Raw genomic sequence first — 12,454 nt, 5'->3', positions numbered from 1 at the left:
TTACTGCTTTAGTGCTTATATTTATGTTTACATTTATGCTGATGATTATGTTTACATTTGTACTTACTACACTGTATTTCTGATTTTGATCCTCAGTGGCATAGCACACTAAGGCGCATACCATATTATCGCAAGGTCCTTGGTTCGATTCCGGCCATCGACATATCCTGCATGTCATCCCTCCTCTCTCTCTCACCCATCCTTCCTGTCAATCTCTATTATCTCTATCCCAATATAGCAGAAATGCCCTAAAAAAACATATTTAAAAAAAAAAAGAAGAAGTTGTCGAGCTGCTCTGCCTTAAGCATTTCAAGCATTGTATACTTGTGTATGATGTAATGACAAATAAACTTGAAACTTGAAACTTGAAACAATAGCTTGACAATGGAGCCACCTAGTGACAGTTTGTTAGAGTGGCCCACAAATCGACGTAGTCTGTCATCTGTTCTATTTACTGTACTTTCTCCATCCTTGCAATGCGTTCTGCGATCCATTGGCCAGTCTGATTCTGTTGCGGAAGTAAACTCAATTCGCTCGCAGCAGGCAATACACTTCCTAATAGTTGACCCGAAATTTTAAGCTAAAGTTCACAACGACGACTCGAAAACCGAATGCGGTTGACTGACTTCAAAATAAGAGGATTATTGCCCTGCGCGGACGGTCGAAGGGCAGCGTGTTACGATTGTTTTGGCAGATACTAGTATCGGTTTGACAATTAAGCATCGCTTGGACCTGGATATTCTTGCAAGCAAGGCACACGTTAGCTGGCTAGCTACGTTTTTTTTGCTCTGTTTGCCCGCTGATCAGGTTTGTACTGTTTGCATTCTATTGTAAATGTTTAAATATAATCTATTTAAAGCTAAAAAGCTTTATCTATCTGCACGTCATGCGACTGTCGGCTGTGTTGCTATTATCTCATTTTCAATGTAGTTGTGACACCGAGCTACTTCAGATGTCCAGCTGTTACTGTTTGTGTCTCATAAGTCAGCTGTATTATTATTTTCTCCATTCTCTACAGCTACTACTACTCAGAGTTAATGTAATGTAAATGTAGAATGATCAAGCCGGGCTAGGTCATCATGACTTACCTACAATCACTGTAGATTGTCCTTGATCTTACCCCGCTTGATTCAATTTGGTCTCGAGTCTTGCAAGCTATTCGCAATTGTTTGTTTGCGTAATGTAAACGGCTAGTAAATGATTAGCGGTTCTCCCCAAGATGTGATTGATTCGAGCTATATAGGAAAGAAACTCTCCACTTATCCAAGTCCACATCAATGAATGAGAAAGGATTCTTTTGTGATGTCATCAGATCTAATCAGATGAAACCTTATTTCTATTGCTCACGTCATAAATCAACGCAGTACAATGTGCTTCTTCATGTGTAACCCAGGGAGAAAGGTGCCCTGTGCCTCAGTTGGGGAAAACACTGACACACTTTCTCTCTCTCTCTCTCTCTCTCTCCCTGCTCCAGGCGGGATGCAGCCTGGCGTTGGGGCGTCCCAGGACCCCCATCAGAGGGTTGCAGGGGACCGGGGGGAACTTGTCCAGCTGTCCCCCAACAGAGACACCCCCGGTTCCCCGGACCGCTCGGAGCTGGGCAGCCCGCGCTCCGCCCCGACCTTTGACCTCCTCAACATGGTGGTGTCCTACAAGAGGATGACCCTCTTCCTGGAGCCACTCACTGACAGCATAGAGCTGGCCCGCTTCCTACTAGGGTGTGTGTGTGTGTGTGTGTGTGTGTGTGTGTGTGTGTGTGTGTGTGTGTGTGTGTGTGTGTGTGTGTGTGTGTGTGTGTGTGTGTGTGTGTGTGTGTGTGTGTGTCTGTCTGTCTGTCTGTCTGTCTGTGGATTTCATCTGTGTGTGAGGTCACAGAGAGAAATGTTGTTTTTGTTCCAAGCTTACATGTCACACCATTACCAAAGACCTGTCCCCCCCAATGTGAGCATGGCACAATGTTTCTGATGGTGTGCTGTAGTGTTGCTCTCACACACCCTGGGTCCCCCCCTCTCAGGTGGAGGATGCCCCTGTGCTCTCTGCTGGTCTGTCTGCTGCTCAACATCCTCTTCCTCACGCTGGGCGAAGGTGAGTGACAGCTAGAGATGTGGCTGTTCTTTATTAGTGTTGTAGTGCATGTGTGTAATGGATGTACCTGTATTTAGTTACCTGTGCAGGTGATGCTGTGTAGGTGTAGTAGCTATCTTTGACGGTATTATTCTCTTGCTCTCTCTCCATCTCTCTATATCTCTCTTGCTCTGTCCAGTGGGCTGGTTCACTGTATGTCTACTGGGCGTGTCGGCCCCCGCTGCCCTGGGTTACCTGCAGGACAGGTGTGGGAGTAGGACCACAGAGGCGGAGCTACAGAGGAGGCGGTACCATGCCGTGCAGCGCAGAGACATGGAGACAGTCCACGTGACCCGACAGGAGGCCATGCTGGAGGTCAAAGACCTGTGAGTGTGTGTCTGTGTGTCTGTCTGTGTCTGTCTGTGTCTGTCTGTGTCTGTCTGTGTCTGTGTCTGTGTGCTCGCGCATTTAAACTGGGCTGATATTTTTGCGATCACTGTGTGTGTGTTTGTTTGCTTGTCCCCCTCAGCCTAAAGCAGCTGGATGACCTGCTGTCCCACGCCTGCCTGTCTGCAGAGTCCGTATACAAGGTGCTGTACTGGGACAGTCACACTATGTCCTCCAGGTCAGTACCACAGTGGCCTATCTACACATGTACACACATCATACACTCATTAGAGATGTCATACACTCATTAGAGATGTCATACACTCATTATAGACATCATACTCTCATTAGAGATGTCATACACTCATTAGAGATATCATACAGTCATTGTAGATATCATACACCCATTAGAGATGTCATACACTCATTAGAGATATCATACACCCATTAGAGATGTCATACACTCATTAGAGATATCATACACCCATTAGAGATATCATACACCCATTAGAGATATCATACACCCATTAGAGATATCATACACCCATTGTAGATATCATACATATAGTCTAGAGTGGCACCGTAGTTTGTGTTTAAAATGGCACTTTAGCTCAGTGCCCAACATAGAGATCACAAATGAACCCATACTGTATCTATGGTCCTGTGCTTGGGACAGCCATTCCATGTCCTGCAGATTATCAAGCAGATTATTTAAAAAGATTATCTGTGTGTGTGTGTGTGTGTGTGTGTGTGTGTGTGTGTGTGTGTGTGTGTGTGTGTGTGTGTGTGTGTGTGTGTGTGTGTGTGTGTGTGTGTGTGTGTGTGTGTGTGTGTGTGTGTGTGCGTGCCTGTGTGTGTGCGTGCGCGTGTGTGTGCGCGTGTGTGTGCGCGTGTGTGTGTGCCAGACATCAGATCAGTGCCGCTGTGTTACACTGTTCCCTGTTGACATTCACTGCCCCTGGAATGCACTCACAGAGTTTCCAGATAGAGGTGTGTGTGAGAGTGTGTGTGTGTGTGTGTGTGTGTGTGTGTGTGTGAGTGTGAGAGAGTGTTCCCCTCTCTCTAACTCCTCTCCCTCTGTAGGTTCTATGGGGCTCTGCTGGTTGTGCTGTGTTTGCTGTACTCTGCTCCGGTGGGGTGGGTGCTGGCCTCACTCAACAGCGCCCTCTTTCTGTGGAACAGAGACTTCTGCAGAGGTCAGTTCAACCCATAGAGATGCAAAGAGTCGGCAACAGCTGTCGTTCCCATTCGTCTCGTTTGTGGCAGGATGAGGGGTCCCATGTAGTCAACTTCGGTCAGAGTTGAGAAGGCATCAGCCAGTTGGATCAATGCATGGTCTTCTTCCTCAATAGGTTTATTTATAGATTGTAAATGCCTTTTCTGGTGCCAAAGACACTGGAGCTGGGTTGATACTACCACTCCAGCGCAGCAGGTGGCAGTGAATCACCAACATTTGATTTTACCCCCACTCAAATCACAGAAGATGAAGAAAATTTACATGGCGCTACTCATAATCACAGTTCATTTAGGGGCGTGCATCTTCTAGTGTTTCTAACTCTATTATTCAACCAGCGAATGTGTGGGTGATTCCAGTGTCTTTACATAGGTAAACAAACCGGTTGGCCATCTTGTCAATCATTCACTATCTTTGGTTCAGTTGGACACAGCCCTGTTACATCACCTCAGGGTTAGGGCCAATTCTTTTTTAATTCCATGAATTCCGGAAGTGAATTGAATTCCAATTGAAAAAAGGGGCATTCATTTTCAATGACTTTTCAAAACATTGTATCTGGGTATACTGCATGTTCCAATAGTCAGCAACTCAACTGTGTGTGTGTTCTTTACATTCTTCTGTAAGCTTTGGGATTTGGAATTGGCTCAGAGTTTCAAAACAATTAAATTGACGGTATTGAAAAGGAACTTGCTCCAAACATTGAATCAAATGTATTTGTATAGTGTTTTTACATAGACAAATGTTGCAAAACTAAACAATATAAACAATAAACACAATCCAAACAATATGAACTAACAACAAACCATAGATGCCCAAAAAGTAAGCCAAGCAAAAAACACTCTCCAGAGGAGAGAAAAATGTAGGGCACAGTGGCAAGGAAAAACTCCCTGGGGGGAGACTCAGCCTGGAAGATTTCAGTAGCTCACCCACCACCGAACGGGAAGAAGGCCCCGAAATCAGCCCAGGCAGCAGATGCCGCCTCCCCAACCTGTACACCAACTCAGTGTCTTTGAATAAATGATTATCATTTCATCCAGTGTTGTTATTCTCATCCTGTGGTCCCTCTGCTCTCTGCAGTCGTCCTGGACCTCAGGGAGCTGTTCAACCCAAGCCAGCCTCAGTCCGCAGAGGGAGAGACGGACCACCCGGAACTGGACTCAGCCAGCTTCCCGGACCGGACCCCCACTCCCACCAGCCTGGAGGTGAGTAGGGGGAAGGGTTGGTGGTGGTGGTGGGAGAGGGAGAGAGAGGGAGAGAGAGGGAGAGAGAGGGAGAGAGGGAGAGAGAGAGAGAGAGAGAGAGAAAGAGATGGGGAATACGAAGGGAGAGAGAAAGAGGGGGGGAGGGGGGAGAGAAAGATTAAATATGACGAGGGATAGAGAGAGCTGTTATAATTGAGAGAGAAAGAGAGAGAGAGAGAGAGAGAGAGAATGTGAATGAGAGTGTGTTTGTGATAATAGTGTACTGTACATTAACGGAGATCACTGCATTCACAGTAATCCCCCTATCCAGCTTATCCTCTGGAGCTTTATTCTGTGGTAAAAAATTGTGTGTGTGTGTGTGTGTGTGTGTGTGTGTGTGTGTGTGTGTGTGTGTGTGTAGGACCTGTCCCCTGGCAGTGTGGAGGAAGCTGAAGAGGCAGAGCCTGATGATGAGTTTAAAGACGCCATTGAGGTAAAGACTTCTGACCACACTCTCACTTTCAGTTTTCACCTATTTCCTCCCCGTCTTCTTAACTTTGCTTTTGTCTCTGTTTTTATCCAAGCCCTGTCTGATTTCGAGTGTCACACCAGACTTCTGCCCTCTTCAAATACTTTAGAAAGCATCTCTCCTTCATTTTGTGCTTGGTGTTATCACTGATCTAACATGATAGGATGGGCTAAATCCAGGCTTCCACTACAAAGTGCTTTTCACCTGTCAAATTATTTTTGAATGCTAACCTCAAGGAAGGAATGAGGGAACGATGCATTTTAAAAGTATTGGAACAGGGCCCCTTTCTTCTCCTCTTCTCCCTGCTGTCTGACTACTTCCTGTGCTGATGACTCACTTCCTGTTCTGTTTCTACCGTTCCGCTGACTCAGGAGCCCCCCAGCACCTCGCAGGTGAGTTGCGCCCCCTTCTGTTGGGAGTCAGTAAATAGTCAGTAAATAGTCAGTAAATAGTCAATGGGTTTCAAGTTGGAGACACACAACATTTGAAACAAACCAACTAGCTAGCTATGTCTAAACTGTAGCACATTAGCTGTAGGTGGATATATTCCCACCCACTAAATTGTGTTAACTTCCTGAAGTGTGTGTTGCTGTGCTGTGTGATGTTACCTCAGAACCAAGTGCTGTGTGTGTGTGTGTGTGTGTGTGTGAACGTGTGTGTGAACCTTGCTCTTAAGAGAGCTTTTACGCCCTCTAAGCAAGACAAGTCCATGATTTGGCTGTGTTGCCGTCAACAGGACTTCTTCCTGCAGATTCTTTTTCATTTGTTTTTTTCCCCCGAATTTGACAAACAGACACACATGATCTTGTTTATCGTGTTTCCACGCATGAGCTTAGTCAGCGAAATCCGCATTGACTTCACCTACAGGCGTGATTTTGAATTTCTGTTGTAAAAACCAGTTTCTGGACCTCCTGAGGAAATAATCTCTCTGTTTTAGCTGCCCTTGTGTGTCGCCTTGCTCCCTAACAAGGAGACGCCTCCAGTCTTAGTGGTAAGTGGAGAGACGGCCCCTCACGAGAGCAGCGGCCCTGTCTGCCAGCATGTACAGAGTTGTCTGTGTCTGTCTGTGTGTGTGTGTGTGTGTGTGTGTCTGTGTGTGTCTGTGTGTGTCTGTGTGTGTGTGTGTCTGTGTGTGTGTGTGTCTGTGTGTGTGTGTGTCTGTGTCTGTCTGTGTGTCTGTGTGTGTCTGTGTCTGTCTGTGTGTCTGTGTGTGTGTGTCTGTGTGTGTCTGTCTGTGTTTGTGTGTGTGTGTGTGTGTCTGTGTCTGTCTGTCTGTGTGTGTGTGTGTGTGTCTGTCTGTGTCTGTGTGTGTCTGTGTGTGTCTGTCTTAGTGGTAAGTGGAGAGCCGGCCCCTCACGAGAGCAGCGGCCCTGTCTGCCAGTATGTACAGAGTTGGCATGGAATCAGAGTGTGTGTCTGTGTGTGTCTGTGTGTGTCTGTGTGTGTCTGTGTGTGTCTGTGTGTCTGTCTGTCTGTCTGTCTGTCTGTCTGTGTGTGTCTGTCTGTGTGTGTGTGTCTGTGTATGTCTGTGTGTGTCTGTCTGTGTGTGTCTGTGTGTGTATGTGTCATGGTTGCATGTTTCTGTGTATGCTACAGTATGTGTGTATCGGATAACTTCATCAGAGCACTGTGACATATTTCACTTTTTTTTTTTCTATTTATTTATTTTTATTTATTTATTTTTTTTTTAAATCACCCCGACCTCCAACTGACTGCGTATTGGCTTAAAGGGAGAGTTCACTCAAAATACAACTTGACTGTAGTCAATTCACCTAAAAAATCAAATAAAAAAACATCTACAGACAAAGAAAGGAAAAACCAGCACTCGGTAGAATACTTTTAATAGTGTTAATGGATAATTTCAGAAGTGGTCAAATGATTTCTGCATTTCTTCATCAGCCTCCTATAGTTCAGCGTTCAGAGTTGTGTTTGTCATGTACTATGACATGCTTGGTTTGCACGGGAATCTCAACAATGTTGTACACAATATACAATAAAAAAGAAATGCTAAATTGCACCCTACGTAAATGCACAATATAAGTACAAATATTATATAATAATATTAATTTATTGGTTATTATTGTTGTGTTTTAAGAGAACAATAGACAGTGCTAAAATCTATTTATAAATGATATATTAATTAGTTTTTTTTAATTAGATGTTTTTCAAATTAATTAGATGTATCACCATCGGGCCCGTTCGTTCTGAAAATAAGTCTGGCATATTTCTTCAAGTTGTTGTCCTGTGATTGGCAGGCCCGTTGTGTGCAGGCGTGGCGTTTTGGTGATTGGTTCCCCCAGATAACGTGGAGACACGTGCAGAGCCGACTGTGGGCGGAGACTAAGGTGCCACGCCCAGAGGCCGATGATGTCCTATCTCTTTGTCACCTGTGGTGGACTAGGGGCCTTTCTCAACTCCTCGCGTCCTCTCCTCCGTCCTTCACTCGCTTCCTTCTCGAAAAGCATTGGAGGAACATCTCTCTCTCTTCCCCTCTCTCTCTCTCTCTCTCTCTCTCTTCCTGGTCTTTTGGTCTGATCACGCTGGTGTCACAGGAAGTGGTGGTTTGACCTCTCCTGTTTGGAACCTCCCCCTTTTCGTCATGGTTATTTGAGGGTATTGGTTGTACGGGAAATGATGTGCATGGTTTGTGTTTGTTTGTGGATCCACGGTCTCGGAGATGGAACAGGACTGGCCTTGGCATGCGGTGGGTCTTTGGGGGTAATAGCTGCCCATAGCTCCAGGTCTAGGACCAGCTGGGGGAGAATGCAGAAACTAACCCTAGATCAAGCGTCAAAAGGACAGTTTCATCCTGTTGCATCTCATCAAATGTGTGTACTCTTGGCTCCCCCTGGTGTTCATTCTGGAAAACACAGCTAACCTTCCAAAGTTGTTGGTGTTGGAGTAGGTGTTAGATTACTGATAACATCCCCCCATCTCACTTGTCTCTCTCTCCCCCCCCCCCAACCTCCCCCTCACCTGTCTCTCTCTTTCACCTCTCCTCTGTCTTTCTTTTCTTTCTCTCCACCTCTCTCACTCTCTCCACCTCTTTCACCCCCCCTCTATCTCCCTCCCAACCTCCCCCTCATATTTCTCTTTCTTACCCTACCCCTTTCTCTCTCTCTCTCTGTTTCACCTCCCCCCTCTCTTTCTCTTTCTCCACCCCCCATCAGGAGGATGATGATGTTTCCATGGGAACCCCAGACTTTGACACAGTCTCGGACAACGGTCTCCTGAGTCGCAACGAGCCAATCCGCAGCAAGGTGTCCAAGCTGACGGAGAAGCTACGCAAACGCTACCCCACCAACAACACAGGCAAGTTGACCTTCGACCTCCTTCTCCTTAGTCTCCCAAGTCTGTGGCCTGGGGTGGTCCAGTGGTCTAGTACCACGGCCTGGGGTGGACTGTTCCAGCCGCTGCCGTCAGGAAAACGCCTCCGCTGTCATGCAGCAAAAACAGAGAGGCTAAGACTGAGTTTCTTCCCCCATGCCATCAGAATTGTCAACGATGACCCCACCAGTGCCCCCCTCAAGTCACTCACACATGCACTGTCATTCTAACACATATGCACACACATAATCATCCATCTGCTATTTATATTGCTTACTGGCTATACTGTTCATATTGTTTATACTGTTTATACTGTCCATACTGTATATTTTTTAGTACTTCTATTTTTATTTTATTGTATTTTAAAACTTATTGTGTTGTTGCACTACTCTGTGGCACTGTCACTTTTGCATTTCACTGTATACTTGTATGCACGTGACAAATAAAGAAATCTTGATCTTGATCTTGATCTCCAGTGGTCTAGCACCACAGCCTGGGGTGGTCCAGTGGTCTAGCACCACGGCCTGGGGTGGTCTGGTGGTCTAGCACCGTGGCCTGGGGTGGTCTGGTGGTCTAGCACTGTGGCCTGGGGTGGTCCAGTGGTCTAGCTCCATGGCCTGGGATGGTCCAGTGGTCTAGCACCGTGGCCTACAATGCACACGTGTGCCCCTGTCGGCATGGGTTAGAATCCGGCCCATGCCCTGCTGACATGCCCTCTCCTCCTTACTTTCCTGTCTGTCTTCACTGTCTCTAGCCAACAAAAAATATAAGAGTGGGACTGCCCCACTGAAAAAAATAAAAAGCCTCCCAAGTTGAACGTGTTGCCTTGTCTTCCACAAATACAAGGTAACCAGGTAACCGTTTAAATCGTTGGCTTCCGTGTCCTATAGACGGAATGGGAAGAGACGTTTAGGCGCAGGAAATCCGGCTATCGTTATTCCTCAGAGCCTCCTCCTGATTCCTCGATTTCGTTCTGAACCCCACCTATCTAAATTTGTCGGGAGTGTAGAAAACCTCCCTGGAAATTTCTCATGAAAAATGAAGGTTTTCCCAGACGTACTGCATTAGCTGGTACTGATGGCTACTTCCTCCTCATCCTCCTCTTCCTCTTCCTGACCCTCTTCTCACTTTGACCCCCAACACAGGAGGTCAACCTTTCAGTTTCTCTTTTTTAAATCTTGAGTTAACTTCCCTAGCGAAGGTTCCCTTCACGTCTGTTCTCTGAAGACTTCCATTTTGGAGTCTCACCTCCACGACCCAATGATTTGTCTGATAAGTACCTCCCCAGAAGCTTTATGTACGAAACTCTGAACTTCATAGGGGGTTTTATTACTATCAGGCTTTGAATAGCATGCAGATCAAAGCCTGGAGAACAAGCCTACAATTTGCATAATTCCTTCTTCTTGGGTGTATAGAAAATATTCTCCATCTTACTCTCTCTTTCTCTCTCTTCTCCAAAGGCAACTGCTCCAACTGCAATGCTGTCTTCTCAGTGTTGAAGAAAAGGGTACGTTTTTCAACCTATCGTTACAGTAATCAAATACATCAAATACAAGGATTATATCACTCATGTATTGCATATTAGACTCGATAATAATAATAATAATAATGATAATAATATATGCCATTTAGCTGACGCTTTTATCCAAAGTATATATGGTCCCAGCAGGAATCAAAAGTGTTGTTAGCGCCATGCTCTACCAACTGAGCCACAGAGGACCACAGGACCACGATAGATGTCTCTGTTGCATTGACCATATTATAGAACTCAATTGTCTTGATTTTAAAGCTTCCATGATGAAAGTAAGGCTTCAAGCAGCCATGCCCCGGGTCTAAGCTATTGTATAATGTCATATCACATGTTTTACAGGTCACCAACGGAATACTTGGAAAGAATTACTATCATGTGTATCGAGTGACTGAACTGTTATTAATATTCTGTTGTTATCAGTAATCTCTGTCATCATGACATCACTGTGCTCTACCCACTCTGCTGTTTCAGAGGAGCTGTAGTAACTGTGGCAACAGCTTCTGCTCGCGATGTTGCTCCTTCAAGGTGCTCAAGTCCTGCATGGGGGCTACAGGTGAGAGTCTAAAGCCAAACCATACAGAATTAAATGAAGCCTTATGTTTTCTGGGTACAAAAAAAGAATGTGTTAGTTGTATTATAATAATTAGATGGAAATTGTTCCTCTCTTTTGCTCATCTAATTCTGTGTATTGCTGTCTTTCTCCTCTTTTTTACTTATTTACTGAAATCTCTTTCCCCCCCCCCCCCCCCCCCCCCTCTCTCTCTCTCTCTCTCTCTCTCTCTCTCTCGCTTTTCTCACTCCCTCTATCATTCCTCCATCCCTCCCCTCTCTCTCTTTTCAGCCCCAGAGGCCCAGAGAGAGACAGTGTTTGTATGTGCTGCCTGCAACTCCACCCTCAGCAAGTGAGACTGAAAGAGCGGGATGATGATGATGATGATCAGCTTGCTGCCTTTTTCCCTGCGCCCCAAAACAGCCTCTCACCTTTCACCTCTCATCCCTCCACCAGCATAATACAATGCCCTGATCCCCTTGGCTACAAGGCAAGGACTCTGTAGGGTGGGGATTAGGGGTGTTGCTTGTCGTAACGTTAATACGCCGCCCCTCCTTCCTGCTTGTCGCTGGTCCAAAGCCTGTTTGAGAGACTGAAAGCGGACCCTCGATATGCTCAGCAACCATCGGCCCCAAATTGCTCTCCCCGCAAACCTCCAGCCAAGGAGACCCAGGGAGGGGTATTTCAGTAACCCTCCTACCCAGGACCTAGAGCTCTGAGGCTGGGCATGGTTCCCTGCAGACTAGCCTCTTTTATCCATCCCCCTGGAGGTATACCCAGAGCCTGGGTCCGGGCCAGAACCGTCAGGCTTCAAAAGCCGACCTTGGCTTGTGCAAAGCGAGAGAGCAAGACCTGCGTTGAGATGAGTCATACACGGTTCTCGTGTCATACACGGTTCTTGTGTCATACACGGTGATGTTTGCTTTATTAGCAGGGTCCAGGGAATGACAAGGTTTTGTCTCCAACCTTTCCAGAATATAAGGATACTGCTGACTGTGTGTGTGTGTGTGTGTGTGTGTGTGTGCGTGTGTGCGTGTGCGTGTGTGCGTGCGCGTGTGTGTGTGCGCGTGTGTGTGTGTGCATGCGTGCGTGTGTTCTCGCTTTAGCCCACTTCTTTGCTCACACATCAGATGTTGTTGGATAAAGGCGTAACCTTAAGATGGACCCTGGTATTGTGGATTTTTACTGTATTGGTAACGGTTGCATAAAAGGTCAAGATTGAGGAGCAACTGTAAAGTTCTTGGGGCAACCTAACCAAAATAGTGGATTTCAGAGGGAAACTGTGTTTTTTTAGACGCATACGAATGTAGATGGTATGCTTTTTACCATGGTCATGGAAGAGTTGTTACTGTAAAAAAAAAAAATCTACTGTACCCATATGTTATTTAATGCCCATTATTAAGTGTACATTTTTTGAATATTTTATTAATTCTGTATATTTTGACGAAATGGAGGATGGACAGAAACCTTCATTGATTCAATAAACAGCGTGATGATTGGAATGTCTGACTCGTGCCTTCTTTGTGATCATCGCGAGCTCTCCAAAGCTCTGTACACGAGGAATATAATATTATAGTATGTCGAATTGACATCCTTTGTCATTGTAAATACGTGTCTCAGGGGGATCTGTCAAAGCGGAGCTCCCTGCCAG

At 45.9% G+C, this 12,454-nt stretch overlaps 1 protein-coding gene across 4 annotated transcripts; it reads left to right on the top strand.

The window, feature by feature from the left end:
* The first annotated feature begins 547 nt into the window (after positions 1–547).
* On the top strand, positions 548–12,305 carry zfyve27 (zinc finger, FYVE domain containing 27). 4 transcript variants are annotated; one of them, XM_083693991.1, is made up of 15 exons: positions 548–807; positions 1,475–1,718; positions 2,015–2,085; positions 2,264–2,450; positions 2,594–2,689; positions 3,535–3,647; positions 4,763–4,887; positions 5,288–5,359; positions 5,767–5,787; positions 6,333–6,386; positions 7,666–7,740; positions 8,566–8,707; positions 10,183–10,229; positions 10,725–10,806; positions 11,095–12,305. In XM_083693991.1, exons 2-15 carry the CDS (start codon positions 1,480–1,482, stop codon positions 11,157–11,159), a joined length of 1,389 nt encoding a protein of 462 aa, XP_083550117.1. In that variant the 5' UTR covers positions 548–807; positions 1,475–1,479; the 3' UTR covers positions 11,160–12,305. The 4 variants fall into 4 exon arrangements, with proteins under 4 accessions (XP_083550117.1, XP_083550116.1, XP_083550118.1 ...); XM_083693990.1 differs by having other exon boundaries at positions 7,651–7,740; XM_083693992.1 differs by lacking the exons at positions 5,767–5,787; positions 6,333–6,386 and having other exon boundaries at positions 7,651–7,740.
* The last annotated feature ends 149 nt before the right edge of the window (positions 12,306–12,454 follow it).

This window comes from Argentina silus (genome assembly GCF_951799395.1).
Source record: "Argentina silus genome assembly, chromosome: 22".
In the NCBI taxonomy this organism is placed as follows: domain Eukaryota; kingdom Metazoa; phylum Chordata; class Actinopteri; order Argentiniformes; family Argentinidae; genus Argentina; species Argentina silus.
The sequence above is the reverse complement of the archived record's forward strand: the minus strand, read 5'-3'. Positions and strand labels throughout refer to the sequence as shown.